The 13,938-nt window shown below is 39.5% G+C and overlaps 1 protein-coding gene across 2 annotated transcripts; it reads left to right on the top strand.

Annotated features, from left to right (window-relative positions):
- The first annotated feature begins 258 nt into the window (after positions 1–258).
- nrg1 (neuregulin 1) lies at positions 259–13,261 on the top strand. Of its 2 annotated transcripts, XM_033989098.2 has the most exons (9): positions 259–941; positions 1,032–2,006; positions 5,314–5,452; positions 7,269–7,327; positions 8,922–9,024; positions 9,270–9,393; positions 9,482–9,600; positions 9,991–10,191; positions 11,649–11,757. In XM_033989098.2, exons 2-8 carry the CDS (start codon positions 1,298–1,300, stop codon positions 10,181–10,183), a joined length of 1,446 nt encoding a protein of 481 aa, XP_033844989.2. In that variant the 5' UTR covers positions 259–941; positions 1,032–1,297; the 3' UTR covers positions 10,184–10,191; positions 11,649–11,757. The 2 variants fall into 2 exon arrangements, with proteins under 2 accessions (XP_033844989.2, XP_033844988.2); XM_033989097.2 differs by lacking the exon at positions 9,991–10,191 and having other exon boundaries at positions 11,649–13,261.
- The last annotated feature ends 677 nt before the right edge of the window (positions 13,262–13,938 follow it).

Below are 13,938 nucleotides of genomic sequence, written 5' to 3'. Positions count from 1 at the left end.
CGGTCTGGGGGCTTTTTGTCACATTTATTCGCTCTGTGATAAACTTGGAGTGTGGACATTAATGTTTGACATTAATGTTTTATTACCATTTATTTTTGTTTATTATTCCAAAAGATAGCTTTCAATATGAAGAAATCTTTGCATTCTGTATAAAATATATCCAACTTGCACATACATTCATAATTAATATAGTTATTGCTAAAGTGTGAATATGAATATGCATCAACTTATTGAGCAGGTGAAGCATCATGTATTTGAAGTTCATTATTATTCATGGACATTATTAAACTAATAACTTGAAAGGAGTAGAGCACAATGGCTGCAGTCTCCTGGGACAGATCATATGTCTGCTTCTCTGGCTCCTTCCCCTTGACAGAAAACACACCCTATAGTACCAGTAGCACAATGGGGAGTGGTGCTAGAGGGGTGGCCATGGCTATAGCCTGTCTGTGATTCGCTGACACGGACTCTAATTGGATCAAGTTGGAACTTGCTTAGCTGGATGCTTTGTGCATGGATTGAGAGAAGTCTGCAATGAGAGTATAGCAGTAGACAGGAAAGGAGGAAGAGCAGCACTGAGGGAGGAGGCAGCAGAGGCTGTCCTGCACACCACTTTGAGAGTAAGAGAGAGGAGGAGTGAGCTCTAGAAAAGGGGAGTATCCCGTCTGCCCTTCAGTGCTGCTGCAGCCCTCCCGCCCTCCTCTTCCTCACTCTACATGCTCTTTTTTTCTTTCTCCTTACTCATCTGTTTCTGTGGCTGGTGCTGTGCGGACGGGCACCTGCCTATCCCTGATGATTCAGCCTTTCTGTTGCTTGGAGCTCCACAGACAAGACAGCATGTCCCTTGTGCCACTGCAGTGCCTGGCCCTCCTGTCCTCTACACCACAGCAACCGCAGCCTCTGCAGCTGGTCCGCCCCACATCCTCACTCCAAGTTCCCAGGTGAGTAACAGACTGCTGTCCAACCACTCAAGTGCAGTATGCAAAGGTTTATTGACCTCTAATTTTGTTTTTTTCTGTTCTTATCTGCAGCATTTATGACAAATCTATTTTTAGGCGCATGCTTTTTTCTTAAAGAAAGCACGAATCCGGAGCTTTTTTTTTCTAATATTTAAAAGGCTCCCTGGGTGTTTCTGTTAACAAGGTCAGGGCAGTGAATCTCAAGAGCGTTTCTAACTTTTTTTCACAAATCCCAGCTAATAATAATGGAAGCAGCACTGGATGATGGCCGGCCACAGTGCGATGCTCTGAGTTAATATTTGCAGAGTTACTAAAGCCTTCCCGTTGTGCCGGGAAGGATGACTGAGGGAATGGAGGATATCAGTGCCGGGACGGTGTCCCCAACCGGTTCAACTGTTGATACCGGACAAATCCCAGAGGAGAAAGAGGAGATGGGGGCAACTGATGAGGCTGAAGAGGGGATTGATGAGGAAACTGCGCAGGAGGGCGACTCTGGACAGAACGAGGAGCAGGTAGAGGAGCAGGGAGAGGAGCAGGGAGAGGAGAGAGCTGGAGCCCTGGCCGTGACCTGCTGTGTGTGCATACAAATGGAGCAGATTAGCAACTGCCTTCACTCTGAGAAAATCTGCATCCTTCCCATCCTGGCTTGTCTGCTTAGCTTAGCCCTCTGTACAGCTGGCCTCAAGTGGGTCTTTGTGGATAAGATCTTTGAGTATGAACCACCCACACACTTAGACCCTAAACGTATTGGACAAGACCCTTTCGTTATATCAGCTGATCCTACCATGGGATTGACTTTGCCCCCTCCGCATTTGCCTTGGTCGACACGGTCTCCCTCCAGTGCTGTCCCCATCACCTCTGGGCGTCCTGAAGTGTTGGTGGAGGACAAATCTACTCAGCGGCCGTCTGTGCCTCTCTCTCCTAAAGTGACTCAGAGTGACTCCTCAGTGACAATGAAATTTAATGCTGAAAAAACCACCCCTGGAAAGCAGACCCCCAGTGCTCAAACCACCCAGGGGTTAAACAGCAATGACATCCCAACTATATGTAAGTACCACTCTCCTTATGCCATTCAGACCAGACCGCAGTTATTATAAGACAGAAGCACTTGCACTAGAAGTGTCCTGTCTAACCTTGAAGGATATTTTTTGTGATACTCAAAGGGAAGCCTATCATCCACATACTAAAAATGTAAATCCTTTTCCTCATTGATTTTGTAAATGCTTTTGAGCAATGTTTTAGGAAGTGTCAGCTTTCAGAACTTTGCCTGACGCAGACAGGTTGTGACTTGCACTGTGTAGTTGAGGTTGGTGACTAAACCACTGAAAAATTACACTGAAGCCAATAGTACTCATTACACAAAATGTATTACCTCAGGGGATGGATTATCATTGTCACAGAAAGTATGTTGTACAACTTGCTGGTTTCAGAAATTATAGTAGCCCCTCTTATGTGTTCAAGTTACCACATGGTTCCAGTCATAAGAAAAAGTGGAAATCAATAAATGATGCATGAAAAAACTGAAACTCGTGGTACAGAGAGACTTCCTGTTGAGGGCCGATCTCCATTTCAAGGTCAGATTGGCTGGAGGCTAATTGATGTCGTCCATCCCACAGCCGCTAATACAGTCCACTGTCTGCGGCGGCTCACCACTGTCATGTCTCCGTTGTAGTCACATCTGTGCTGATTTACATCTCCCTAAGTGAGTTAGCTCATAAGGTGCTGCTAAAAGGGTCAGTCTCCACATGGCTTCCGGTATTATGCTGTGAGTCTGTGACAAACAAAAACTATAAGAAAGGTTGCAGTTTTTTCACAGGTGACAGTGATGACAACATGTCCCATGATCATATCTGAGGTGCTCATGTACTTGTTCTGACTGGTCTTGATGATGCACAGTTTAGGCCTCTGGATACACCCCAACACAAAGCCCCTGTCACTGCTCACTTTTGCCAATCAACTTACTGCCATGCAACTATTGCTGTGAAAATCAAATCATATTAACGCCAAGTGCCAAAATTGAAATCAAACCCAAAAATAATACATAATTCTTATTCTTATTCATGATATAATAATAATAATAATAATAATAATAATAATCATGATAATAATCATAATCATAATTATTATTATAGATCTCCATTTAATAATAATAAACAAACAATATGGCCTAGCATCTCTTTAGCCTTTTAAACCTTCAGATATAAATTAAAATGCATACTATTACTAAAATTCAACATGTCCAAAAGTGAGACGACATCCATGCAGGGTTCTTTTTATGTCACAGGTCTTGACTTAGGTCAGCTGGCATGAGCATTGATTGCACAGCTTCATAATGAATGATCTAAATTGTAAAATAGAAATTTTTAACTATTACAAGATTTTATTCAATAGAAGAGTTCAGTACATGTTAACCAAATGGATGGTTGCAATAGAGGTAAAAAATTCAAGTTCAGTAATAAGCCACTTCAAACCTTCGTGTTTTTTAAGGTAGTAGGTGTTGAAGGTACCGAATGAGCCTGCTAATTCAATTCTGTGTATATAACTTCTATGACTGAACTAACAATGTGAAAACAACAAAGTTTTATTTTTAAGTTGATTAGAAACTATGAAATGGCAGGGATGTTTATATCTTCTATATTGGTATCACATTACATTTATGACTGAACCAATAATATTAATTCACTATAATACAGTAATCAGCAGAGGTCGAGGCATTTTGTCAAAACAGTCTGACAGAATCTTCTGAAGTTTCAGTTTGCTCTAAACAGTATTTTTCCAAGCGTAAGATCACAGTGTTTGACGTGTTTCCTGGGAGGTTGTTGCATCAGGTCAGAGTCCTCTTTGTTTCCTGTGAACCTCAGCTCTCTCAGTCACAGATGTGATTACGGGATGAGTCAACATATTAGTTGGTTTACATTGATGATATCACTCACTGTCATCTATGTTTGCATATTTTTTTTATTTACGTCACATTATGACGCTTGGAAGAAGTCTCTCCAAGAAATAGTTTTAGTTGTTTTAGCTTAGTTTATGTAACACAACAGTTTATCTTAAAATCAAAATCAGAATATTCCTTGTAGATGTTTTAGGGAAAAAGTTAAACTGGGGGCTGCATAGAGGGTTGGCCAAGTGAATGATTCACTTGATCCTCTCCCTCTAGTGGCTGTTTGAGCCATTAGGCCTCAGGAGCAGAGGGTGTGTCTCACCACAGATCAATAGGATGCCATATTCAGGCACACTTGTACTGTGTCTAACTGTAATGGCTCTTTGAAGATTTTCCTGTTTCTCTCTTTAGAATGAGTTCTTTCACTCCCCTTTTAATGAAATACTGCACTTGAAGATGAGGTTATCTGTTTACAGATGTAGTAACTGAATGACAGTGATATTGTCTTTTTGGATATTGTGTATCATTTAACAAGCCTTGAATTAATATTATAGGTGTTAGTATTGTAATCAATAGTTTCAGTACTGTAACCAATAGTCAAAAACCTCTCACTTATTTCAGGCTAATTGTGGTTTTAGATCTTGGTCTTTACTTTAAAAAGTCATCTGTGGGGACTCTCCTAAGTCATGCTAAGATGAATGTGTGCTGGTGCAGTGCATCAGGATTTGCCCTTGGTAACGCGTGAGAGAAACTCCATCCACTGCAGTCAACTGATGCATCTGCAAATATCAGCAGAGAAAGGGAGGCCTGCTGGCTCCTCTCCAGCCCTGTATCACTGTTCAATAGGCTAATGTTTCTGATGCTCCAGACTAAGCAGGGAATCTGTATTCCCTTTTTGCACTGTCAAAAGTATAACAAAGACAGAATCGACTGCGCCATACTCATGCTGAGTCACGGTCACACAGTTATAGGATTGCTGTAACTAGCCCTGAAAAATACTGGCTAGATGCTGTCTACATATGACTGGTGCATGCTTCTTGTTCTTTTTCTACAATAGAATTTTCCTGTTTAAGTTCTTCAATGAAGATCTGCCATGAGTTTACATTAACATTTAGGCTTATTGCATGAATGTGAATGCCATGCTGAGTTCCTAATCAATGTGGATATGTTGTCTGCAGTAACCACACTCACATCTCAGGAAGAGGCAGTCTCCGGTTTATGCTTTTTGCAGTTGTCATAAAGTAAAATATTCAGTTCTTCCTGCCGTCCACATAAGAAACAAGAATATTTGAATTTCTGTTTTACTTGGGCAAATGACATTGTATACAGACACATAATAGTCTTTAACCTGCCTTATGCAAGATTTGTTTGAGGTTCAAGTGCTTAGTAGTTAATCTGCACAATCTCTGTATTTGTTGACACAGTGTTTTTAGCCTTTTATGTTACACTAATGATGGCTGTCTTTTACAGCAACCACCAGCGCAACCACAACATTAAAGACCTCCAGCCATGTGACCCGCTGCAGCGACAGCCAGAAAAACTATTGCGTAAATGGAGGCGAATGCTTCACCCTCGAAATCATGCCTGGCAGCACCAAGTTCCTCTGCAGGTGGGGCTACTGTACAGTGTGTATGGGTAATTGGGTATATTATCTCTCGTCCGCCCTTGTCTCAGTGCTCAATTTGGCTATTTTAATGAACGTTTTGTTGTTGCATTGTTGATCTTTTGGAATTTCATAGAGGTCCTAATGCTTCTATTTAAACAGATTGATCATTTGACATTTAATGCAATGCTTTTTGAAATTTTCACACCACCAAATGGTATGGCCTTCCGGGAAGCACAAGATTTAAGCCAGATCCAAAGTAGCTCTAAACTATGACCAAAGTAGCTCTAAACAGTGAGTAACCCAGAGGAGGCCAAAATCATCATAAAATGGCCTTTAAATTAAACAAAGACTAACAGCAGAGGAGCCCTCATACCATCAGAAGAAGGCTGCATGCCCCCAGTGGTACTCAGTTTGAGAAGCTTAGATCAATAGATTCAGAGAGAGGTTTAAATTAATTTTCACATATGGCTTAGCTGTGGATAAATCTAATGAAGGTGCAGTAGTTCTTTTGAGGACAGCAGAAGCGCAGGGCAGTGATCTAATTAGTCCAGGCACGTCCGCACAAAAGGTTATAGTCCAGTAAGTCTAGTTGTTTTAGTTTAACTTTTGATATATCTCAATCCTGTATGTCTAAAAATGTGCATCAATTAAAAGATTACAGTAAAATTAAAGTGCATATGACAGGTTGGACTACGTAATTATATTTAAGATTCAGCTAAAAATATCTTGTTTTGTATTTCCTTGATTGAAAGTTTTCATGAGATTTATAGCTTTTCAAACTGTCAGTAAAATGTCACTTATGTCATCAGTGTGTTTTACAATTTCTTTCTTTAATTTTTGACTCAACTTTCATACACTCCCTCTTGGCCAGTGTAAAACAATGATTGCACAATTATTATCATACCAAACTAAGTAATAAAACCTCTCATTTGCACTTTAAGTAATAGGCAAGTATTCATTCATGCTTCATACCTGTCCCATTCACAGTATTAAGCATTGTTACGAAAGATGCCTATTTCCACTGCTGTTTATATGTTTCCTTTTCTACTCACCAACCAGGTGCTTGGCAGGCTTCACTGGGCACCGATGTGAACGAGCTGTGCTTAAGAGAGTCTCAAATCCAAACGTATGTGAACCCTGATCTCAGCCCCACATGTCATTACTGGTGTTTCACCTCTCTCATGTTTCTGACAAAGAAAGAGGGAAAATCTGACTTTCCCCTTAGTAACTTTGAATCGGCTGTCCAGTTCTATCTTAGTTAATGGGTGTCTTTACTTTATTGAAATTTGCATGTACATTGCATTTCATCACATTATTGCCACCAGTCGCTCAGGCTCAGGTCGGTTTGCTCTGTGGTACAGGTAATGCCACTGCCTCCCTTTAGCTCCATTTTCATTAACTTAGGGCATATCATAACACTAACTCCATGCATATCACAGTTGTTATCTACAGGAGTGTTGAACCTATGGGAAACGGGAGACCCTGGTAATCACTGGTTGGGCTGCCGTCATTTTAAACATAGAGCTGTTTCATACATTGTGTGTCCTTATGGAAGAGCCATAACTTCATTCAGTACAGCAACCATTAATATTGTCTTGAGTGGCCAAGTGTGTACATGCACATCTCACTGTTGTGTGAAGTCATTCGATTTAATTGGACTTCATCAAAACAACTGCAAATTGTCCTCTTATGACTAGACACTTTGGCCTAGCTGGCCTGTCTTGCCAACACCAGTGATGACTGTTGTGGGTCATTTACAGCTTCTATAGACTAATCTGGTCTGTTCTGTCTCCCTCCCTCCTCTTCTGTTTCTACATAGGTGTCCCAATGAATTCACTGGTGATCGATGCCAAAACTATGTAATGGCCAGCTTTTACAGTATGTTATTTTCCTCTTTTTACTAAATGCATGGTGCTTGTGGTATGTGGCTGTGCTTTTTCACCTTGTATCCTGCACATTGGTTTGGGTGTTGCAATGTTTTGTGTATTTTCAGCATATTTTAAAATATATGTTCATCATTGGCATGCTCCAATCCTTTATTATTAAGTTGAAGATCCTAATTCCCTCTACCAAAAGGTGGAAGATGACTTTTCATTGTGAAAAAAAATTTAAGTAGTATAGAACCCTTTCTTGGGTCACTTTAAAACAACTATAAAAATGTGATAAATAAAGGTTTCCCACATGCACACTAATGGACCCAGCAAAATCTAAAGGTTGGTAATTGTAGACCATTAAACTGCAACAAAGAATTGACACAATTCTGCGATGTGTCCAGATCTTAATCCTGAGTCACAGAAGGTCATATTCTAAACGCAGGAGCCATTTTGGCCCTGATGTGACCTTGATTGTGAGGCAAAGGAAATGACAGTGTGGGTGTCAAGTTACTGAATCTATATTAAGTCTTCATGTGATGAGGTCCCCTGTACATTGACCAGAGCTAAGAAAAAACCTGCTGATTCCTCGATTTCTGTGCAATTGCTCCGTCAGCTACATTTTTTGCTTTTCCTTTCTTTAAGCAGTGATTGTGGCTACAGCTTCATTCTTTATTGTAGACTTTTTAAGTGAGTGTGTCTGTGTGAGTGTGTCTGTGTGAGTGTGTCTGTGTGAGTGTGTCTGTGTGAGTGTGTCTGTGTGAGTGTGTCTGTGTGAGTGTGTGTCTATGTATGTGGGTGTGTGTGTGTGTCTGTGGGGGTGTGTCTGTGTGAGTGTGTCTGTGTGAGTGTGTCTGTGGGGGTGTGTCTGTGTGAGTGTGTCTGTGTGAGTGTGTCTGTGTGAGAGTGTCTGTGTAGTAACACACTGTAGACAACCGTTTAACACTTAAATATCTGTTCATGAGAGAATTATATCCAATAATCTATTGAGGCCTAAATTCCTGAGCAGGGCAGATTGTTTTCATGGATAAATCTCCAAAGCTAGTCTTCCTTGTCAAAATTAACATAAGGTCTAATTTTCGCAGCAATCATGTTCAAATAAAAGTTCTGACTCAGCACCATCAGGTTTACTGACAGTAAAGAACCAAGGCACCAGGATTCATGACTTCAGTTTAACACAAACTAATTATACTGTGATTATTTACCTTGTATTTTCTATGGCAAAGCACAAAATAACTTGCATTAATTGTCCGGGTTTTCCTTTCCTAATAGTTTAAATCATTTCAGCAGAATTATAAATAGAGTCAGGTGTGGTGAATACCTTCCTCAGTGGTGGTTGCACTGTTGTTCTGCATGTCATAATTTTGCAAATCTAAATTGGCAACTGTTTTTTCATGTGATGCATGTTCAAATTATAATACCACCTGTTTATAAAGGCATTCACAAGCAGTAAATGCATATATCTATTAAATGTCCTTGATATATGCTGCATGTACTTGTTCTATCTGTATTCACAAGGTTTTCTAGAATAGCATCTTGTGAATTTTGCTGGGCCTGTAGGTTTGTGTTGAGGTTTAAAGTGAATTGTCTTCTTTTTTCAGAAGCGGAGGAGCTGTATCAGAAACGTATTTTAACAATTACAGGGATCTGCATTGCCCTCCTGGTAGTTGGAATCATGTGTGTGGTTGCCTACTGCAGAACAAAGTAATTTGCCCTTTTATATTTTTGTTTCAACAACACTGTTGAAAAAACCAAAGCAAAAATACTGAGGTACCATTTAATGACCCAAGTCATAAAGACATAGTTAAATAGTTCATGCAAAACTGCAGAAAATGACCAGCAACCTTTTCTAATCATATTTTAACCACAACTACATGAAAATGTATGTAATAAAACTATACATAAATTAATAAATAAATTAATTAATAAAAAAAAAAAATTTGTTCCAGGAAGGAGAGGAAGAAGCTCCATGATCGCCTGAAGCGAAGCCTCAGGAGAAAAAAAAAGAGTGGTGTGAGCTGCAGAGGGCGCCCGAGTTCTCAGCTGGCGCTAAAAGACTTACAGCTGCCTAATGTAAGCCTCCTCCACCAACAGACTCAGCCCCATACAGTCTATGGTCAGGCCAGTGTAGTTGGTATTTATTCATGCTCTTTTTGAACAGAAGAACAACGGAGAGGCTGTACAGACTGCAGTAGAGAAGGACACAGAAACATCAGTCTCCACAAGCAAATGCGCCTTATCTGCCAATGAGCCCACTGCTATCACACACATCAGCCAAAGGTACTCATTTTCCCTATAAGTGTTTATGCTAGCCATCCAAACATTTAAGTGGGACTGCTGTCTCATGCAAGCTTTTCTTTGATTTGCCACAGTTTTTACAACGTGCATTAACAGAAGTGTGGCACTGTATGGAGAGATAAATTAGTGTGTAAAAAGCAGACAATAATCTCAGCTAACATGTGGGATTATTATTATTGTCATTAGATAGTGATAGTTGAACTGGTCCAAACATTTAAATAAGAAGTAAGATACAGTCATTGAGTGAGCTCACATCCTTAAATCACATCCATGCAGAATTAAAACCCAAAGAATAAAATAAAAATAATGTTCTGGACTAGAGGCCTCTCTGACTCGTGTCTCCATGTAAACGCCCCATCCCTGTCTCCGCAGCTGGAGTAATGAGTGGAGCACCAGTGTCCTGTCTGACACTGAGTCTGTCTCGGTGATGTCATTGGCGGAGAGTAGCCAGCGTGACACACAGGGCCGCCGGGGTCGTCTCTATGCCACAGGCGGCACCAGAGACTTAAATCCTCATTCAAAGAAGTGCAGAGACACACCCAGCTCCGACAGGGACTTGTCTTAAAATACGAGGTAATCGACAAAGTGATTTTCACATAAATGGGTCAGGAATTTACCTCTTCATCTTTAACTCTCGTGAGCCCACTAAAACATATCAGCAACCAGCCACATCTGACATTAACTCAATACTTTTTCTTCTTTTTCTTTTGGCTTGGTTTCTGTGGACCCCCTATGGCTCTTTTACTAACCCAGTGCTAAAAAAGAATAAAAAGAATAGACCTATGCATAGGGGTGGATGATATCTCCAATAATCAATACTTTCTTATCTAGATAACAATATTCAGATGATAATTTCACTATGCACCAGGAGTATATTAAATGTGCCTGTAAATGTCATGGTTGAGGATCGAATTGAGCACAAAATGTAAATGGACCATAAAATTTTAAATATCACTGCTCTAGTGAGATTACACTAGTCATTTCTGTCTATTTTTTAGGTCAGTTTTAATAGTTGTACAAAATTTTAATATTGAATATGTCGTCTATAATTACATCTCCAAAACAACAATTTCTATATATCTTCCACCTCTAACTATGCATTAACTTTACTTAACATTTTGTTGTGACCTAACAGTGGAATGTAAACTAAGAGACTAAAGGACAGGGACAAAAATGGCTAGTTCTTTATACCACAATTGCACAGAGAGGAAAGATGAAAGCAATCTAGCAATCTAAACCAATTACAACTAGGAAGGTAAACGTCTAGCAGCTGAGTAATGTCCCGTGATTAGGTTAGGGTAATGATTGGTCACCAAGCTCATGCCCCTGCATTGATCTCATCAGGGAGTAAAAAGGATGAGAGACAAAAAAGCAGATCAAGGTGGATTTATTGTTTGAGAGTTAACGATGAATCATACTCCAGACTTAAGTGAATTGGCTAAAGGTTGTTTGCTCTGCTGTGGCTTTATTGATGTATTTAACTTTTTCATGTTTTTGTTTGAGCCATTACTTCATGTATCTTAATCGATGTTTATGATTGAGGTCGATATTTTTACTACGTTACTTTCAGCAGTTACATTGCAAGAAAACAAATTGCCGTAGAAAAAGGGGCTTTTCAAAAAGTAGCTTGTTCATATTATTACCATCAGGCCCAAAATATAGCTTCAGAGATTCAGAAATAGAGCTTTGTATTTATTTTTAAAGGTACTTTGGTGTGTTAAGACTTAATTTGTGCAAGTACAGCCATAGAGAGCTTCGAGAGACATTTGGTAAATGGTCAGTGTCTAGACCAACAGTAGTTAGTCAGCATATGCATTACATGCTCTACTGGTATATGAGGTATATTGTGGCACATTGCTGTATTTCTCCTTTATTTGCTTAAAACTACCTAAATATTACTAGCATTTACTGTGCACTTTGCGTTGCTTATTCTTATCATAATTATAGTTTTAATGTTTTTAGAATCTGATTTTTACCTGTTGCAATCTGCTGTGTATGATTGTAGTGTTTTGGTTGTGCTTGTGTTGTAGGTATATATCGGCTGTGCCCTCTCCTGGTACTCCGGGGTCTCCTCCATCAGAGATGTCCGCTCCTCTGTCCAGCCAGGCTGTCTCTGTCCCCTCAGTGGCTCTAAGCCCCTCTGGTGAGGAGGAACGGCCCCTGTTGCTGTCAAATGTGCAACAGCACAAAGATTTAAGTCACGACAAACAGAAGAGGAGCTCTGCCCATTACAATCATGGACACGACGCTCACAGCCTACCCTCCAGCCCGCTGCTTTTTAGGGAGCACAGCAACTATAACTCCACAAGTAAACATAACCCCACTGCTGCCAGCTACAAGGAGATATCTGAGAAGCTACTTAATAACAACATAAATGACTACAACTTTAAAGGAGCAACAGTGGCCAATGGGGCTGTCCTGTACAATGCAGAGTCCTGCAGTGACGGTATGCTTCAGAGTGAGACAGAGGAGTCTCAGGGGGAGTATATATCCTTCTTCAATGGTGACGTGACAACTGCCCCATTGCTAAGGGCTACTGACAGTGTTAGGACTACCCCAGCATCATCAAATGATACTCCACAAGTCATGTCATGTAACGCTACAATAAAGCAAGATCAAGTTGCTGTGTGAGATAGAAATTTGAGAAAGGTTTACGTTGAATAAAGGAGAGTGGTGACAACCAAACCTTTATTTTCTATAACTTATTTGCTGTGTTATAAAACACAAATACAAATTATCATTTTTATTTTAGTGATATAGGGAATTAAAAAAAATCTTTTATATTAAAATGTACATGTGTCCATGTGTTGAAGGTAATGTGCCATACTCAAGTATGTTAGCAAAAGTTCACTGTATAGTTCCATGCAGAAAGAATGACAAAGGTGCCTTTCTGTTTGATGCTTAAGGAAGCACTGCATACTGGGTCATATATTCATCTAATCCAGTTAACAATACTAAATAATGCTGGCTGCCTTATTGTCTTACATTTGGAGGTGCCCACTGAATGACGGAGTGTTCAGTCTGTGTGAGCCTGCAGAGATGCATGCGACTTAATGCTGTGAATGAAATGAGGACTTGCTCATTATATCACAAATCAATGTTTCAGTTTCTGCTTTTCACTCAACACTTATTCTGTTAAATGCACTTGTGAGATGCCTGGCTGGGGCATGACTGTGTTTTATATCATCTTAATAATCCAGAAAGAACAAACACAAGAATGATGGTTCTGTGCAAAATTACACCATTGACCATAATGTAATAAACATTGATAATTAAAAATACAAAAGGATTATCTTTTTTACTGTAGGTCAGGTGCAACACACTGCATGTCTGCTAGATTGAACTTAATGAAGATACAAAAAACTGTAAACGAACATCAATGGAAGCATTGTCTTAATAATGTCAGCTAACAAGACACAAAAATATGCAGTGAAGCCGTTATGAAACCGTGTGTGTGGCTTTTTTGAGTGGATGCTGTGAAATTGTGGCTATAGTTGTTAGTTTAGTGGATCTCATTTATTTGGTCACTAACAACTTTTATGCTTAATTTATGAGATGTTTTGTGAATCGTAAAGCTACAACGCTTTCAAGAGTGTCTTAAGATGATGTACATACACATGGATCCTGTTTCTAATAAAACTGTGAACACAATATCTCCTTTTTATTTCTTACTGTGTTATCAACCCAGTAGGCCAAGTAATCTCCATAGAACTTTAGTATTCAGGAAATGGTAAGCATTAATATTTTAGTGAATATCTTTGGAGGTAGAGCACGAGATACAGGACATCTGCTCATAGTAGCAGAGGAGGTGACAGGGCATTTTTTTATGCAAATGCATTTTAATGTAGCCCACTTTTTCCGCAGTAGCTTAACATAGGGTAACATAAAAGCTACCATACCCACCCAAGTTCTATTATAATAATATTAATAATACAGTAATACAATACAATACAATACAATACAATACAATACAATAATACGATAAAGTAATAATAATAAAACGATGTGAAAACTTTAAAGTCCTATCATTGCATTTTATTTGCCTGTATTGGAAAATCTATTTGGCCAGAGGAAACAGGAATCTAAACTCCAAACGTATTTAGAGGTGAGATTAGTAATTAAATTGTTCTATTTATTCTATGTGGGCTATTTAATCACATTGCTACTAGGCCAAGTACTAGTCTACAAAGCTGCTGTGCCTATTTAAAGAACTCAATAATAAAATCTGATTAATCCGGATTTAAAAGCTTCTCTTAAACCAGGGATGTTTAGGCTGCTACATTTTAATCAGATGGTTTTCTTTAGTCCCAAAGGCTGATG

Source organism: Periophthalmus magnuspinnatus, chromosome 23 (genome assembly GCF_009829125.3).
Source record: "Periophthalmus magnuspinnatus isolate fPerMag1 chromosome 23, fPerMag1.2.pri, whole genome shotgun sequence".
NCBI lineage: Eukaryota > Metazoa > Chordata > Actinopteri > Gobiiformes > Gobiidae > Periophthalmus > Periophthalmus magnuspinnatus.
This window is presented reverse-complemented; position numbering and strand designations above follow the sequence as displayed.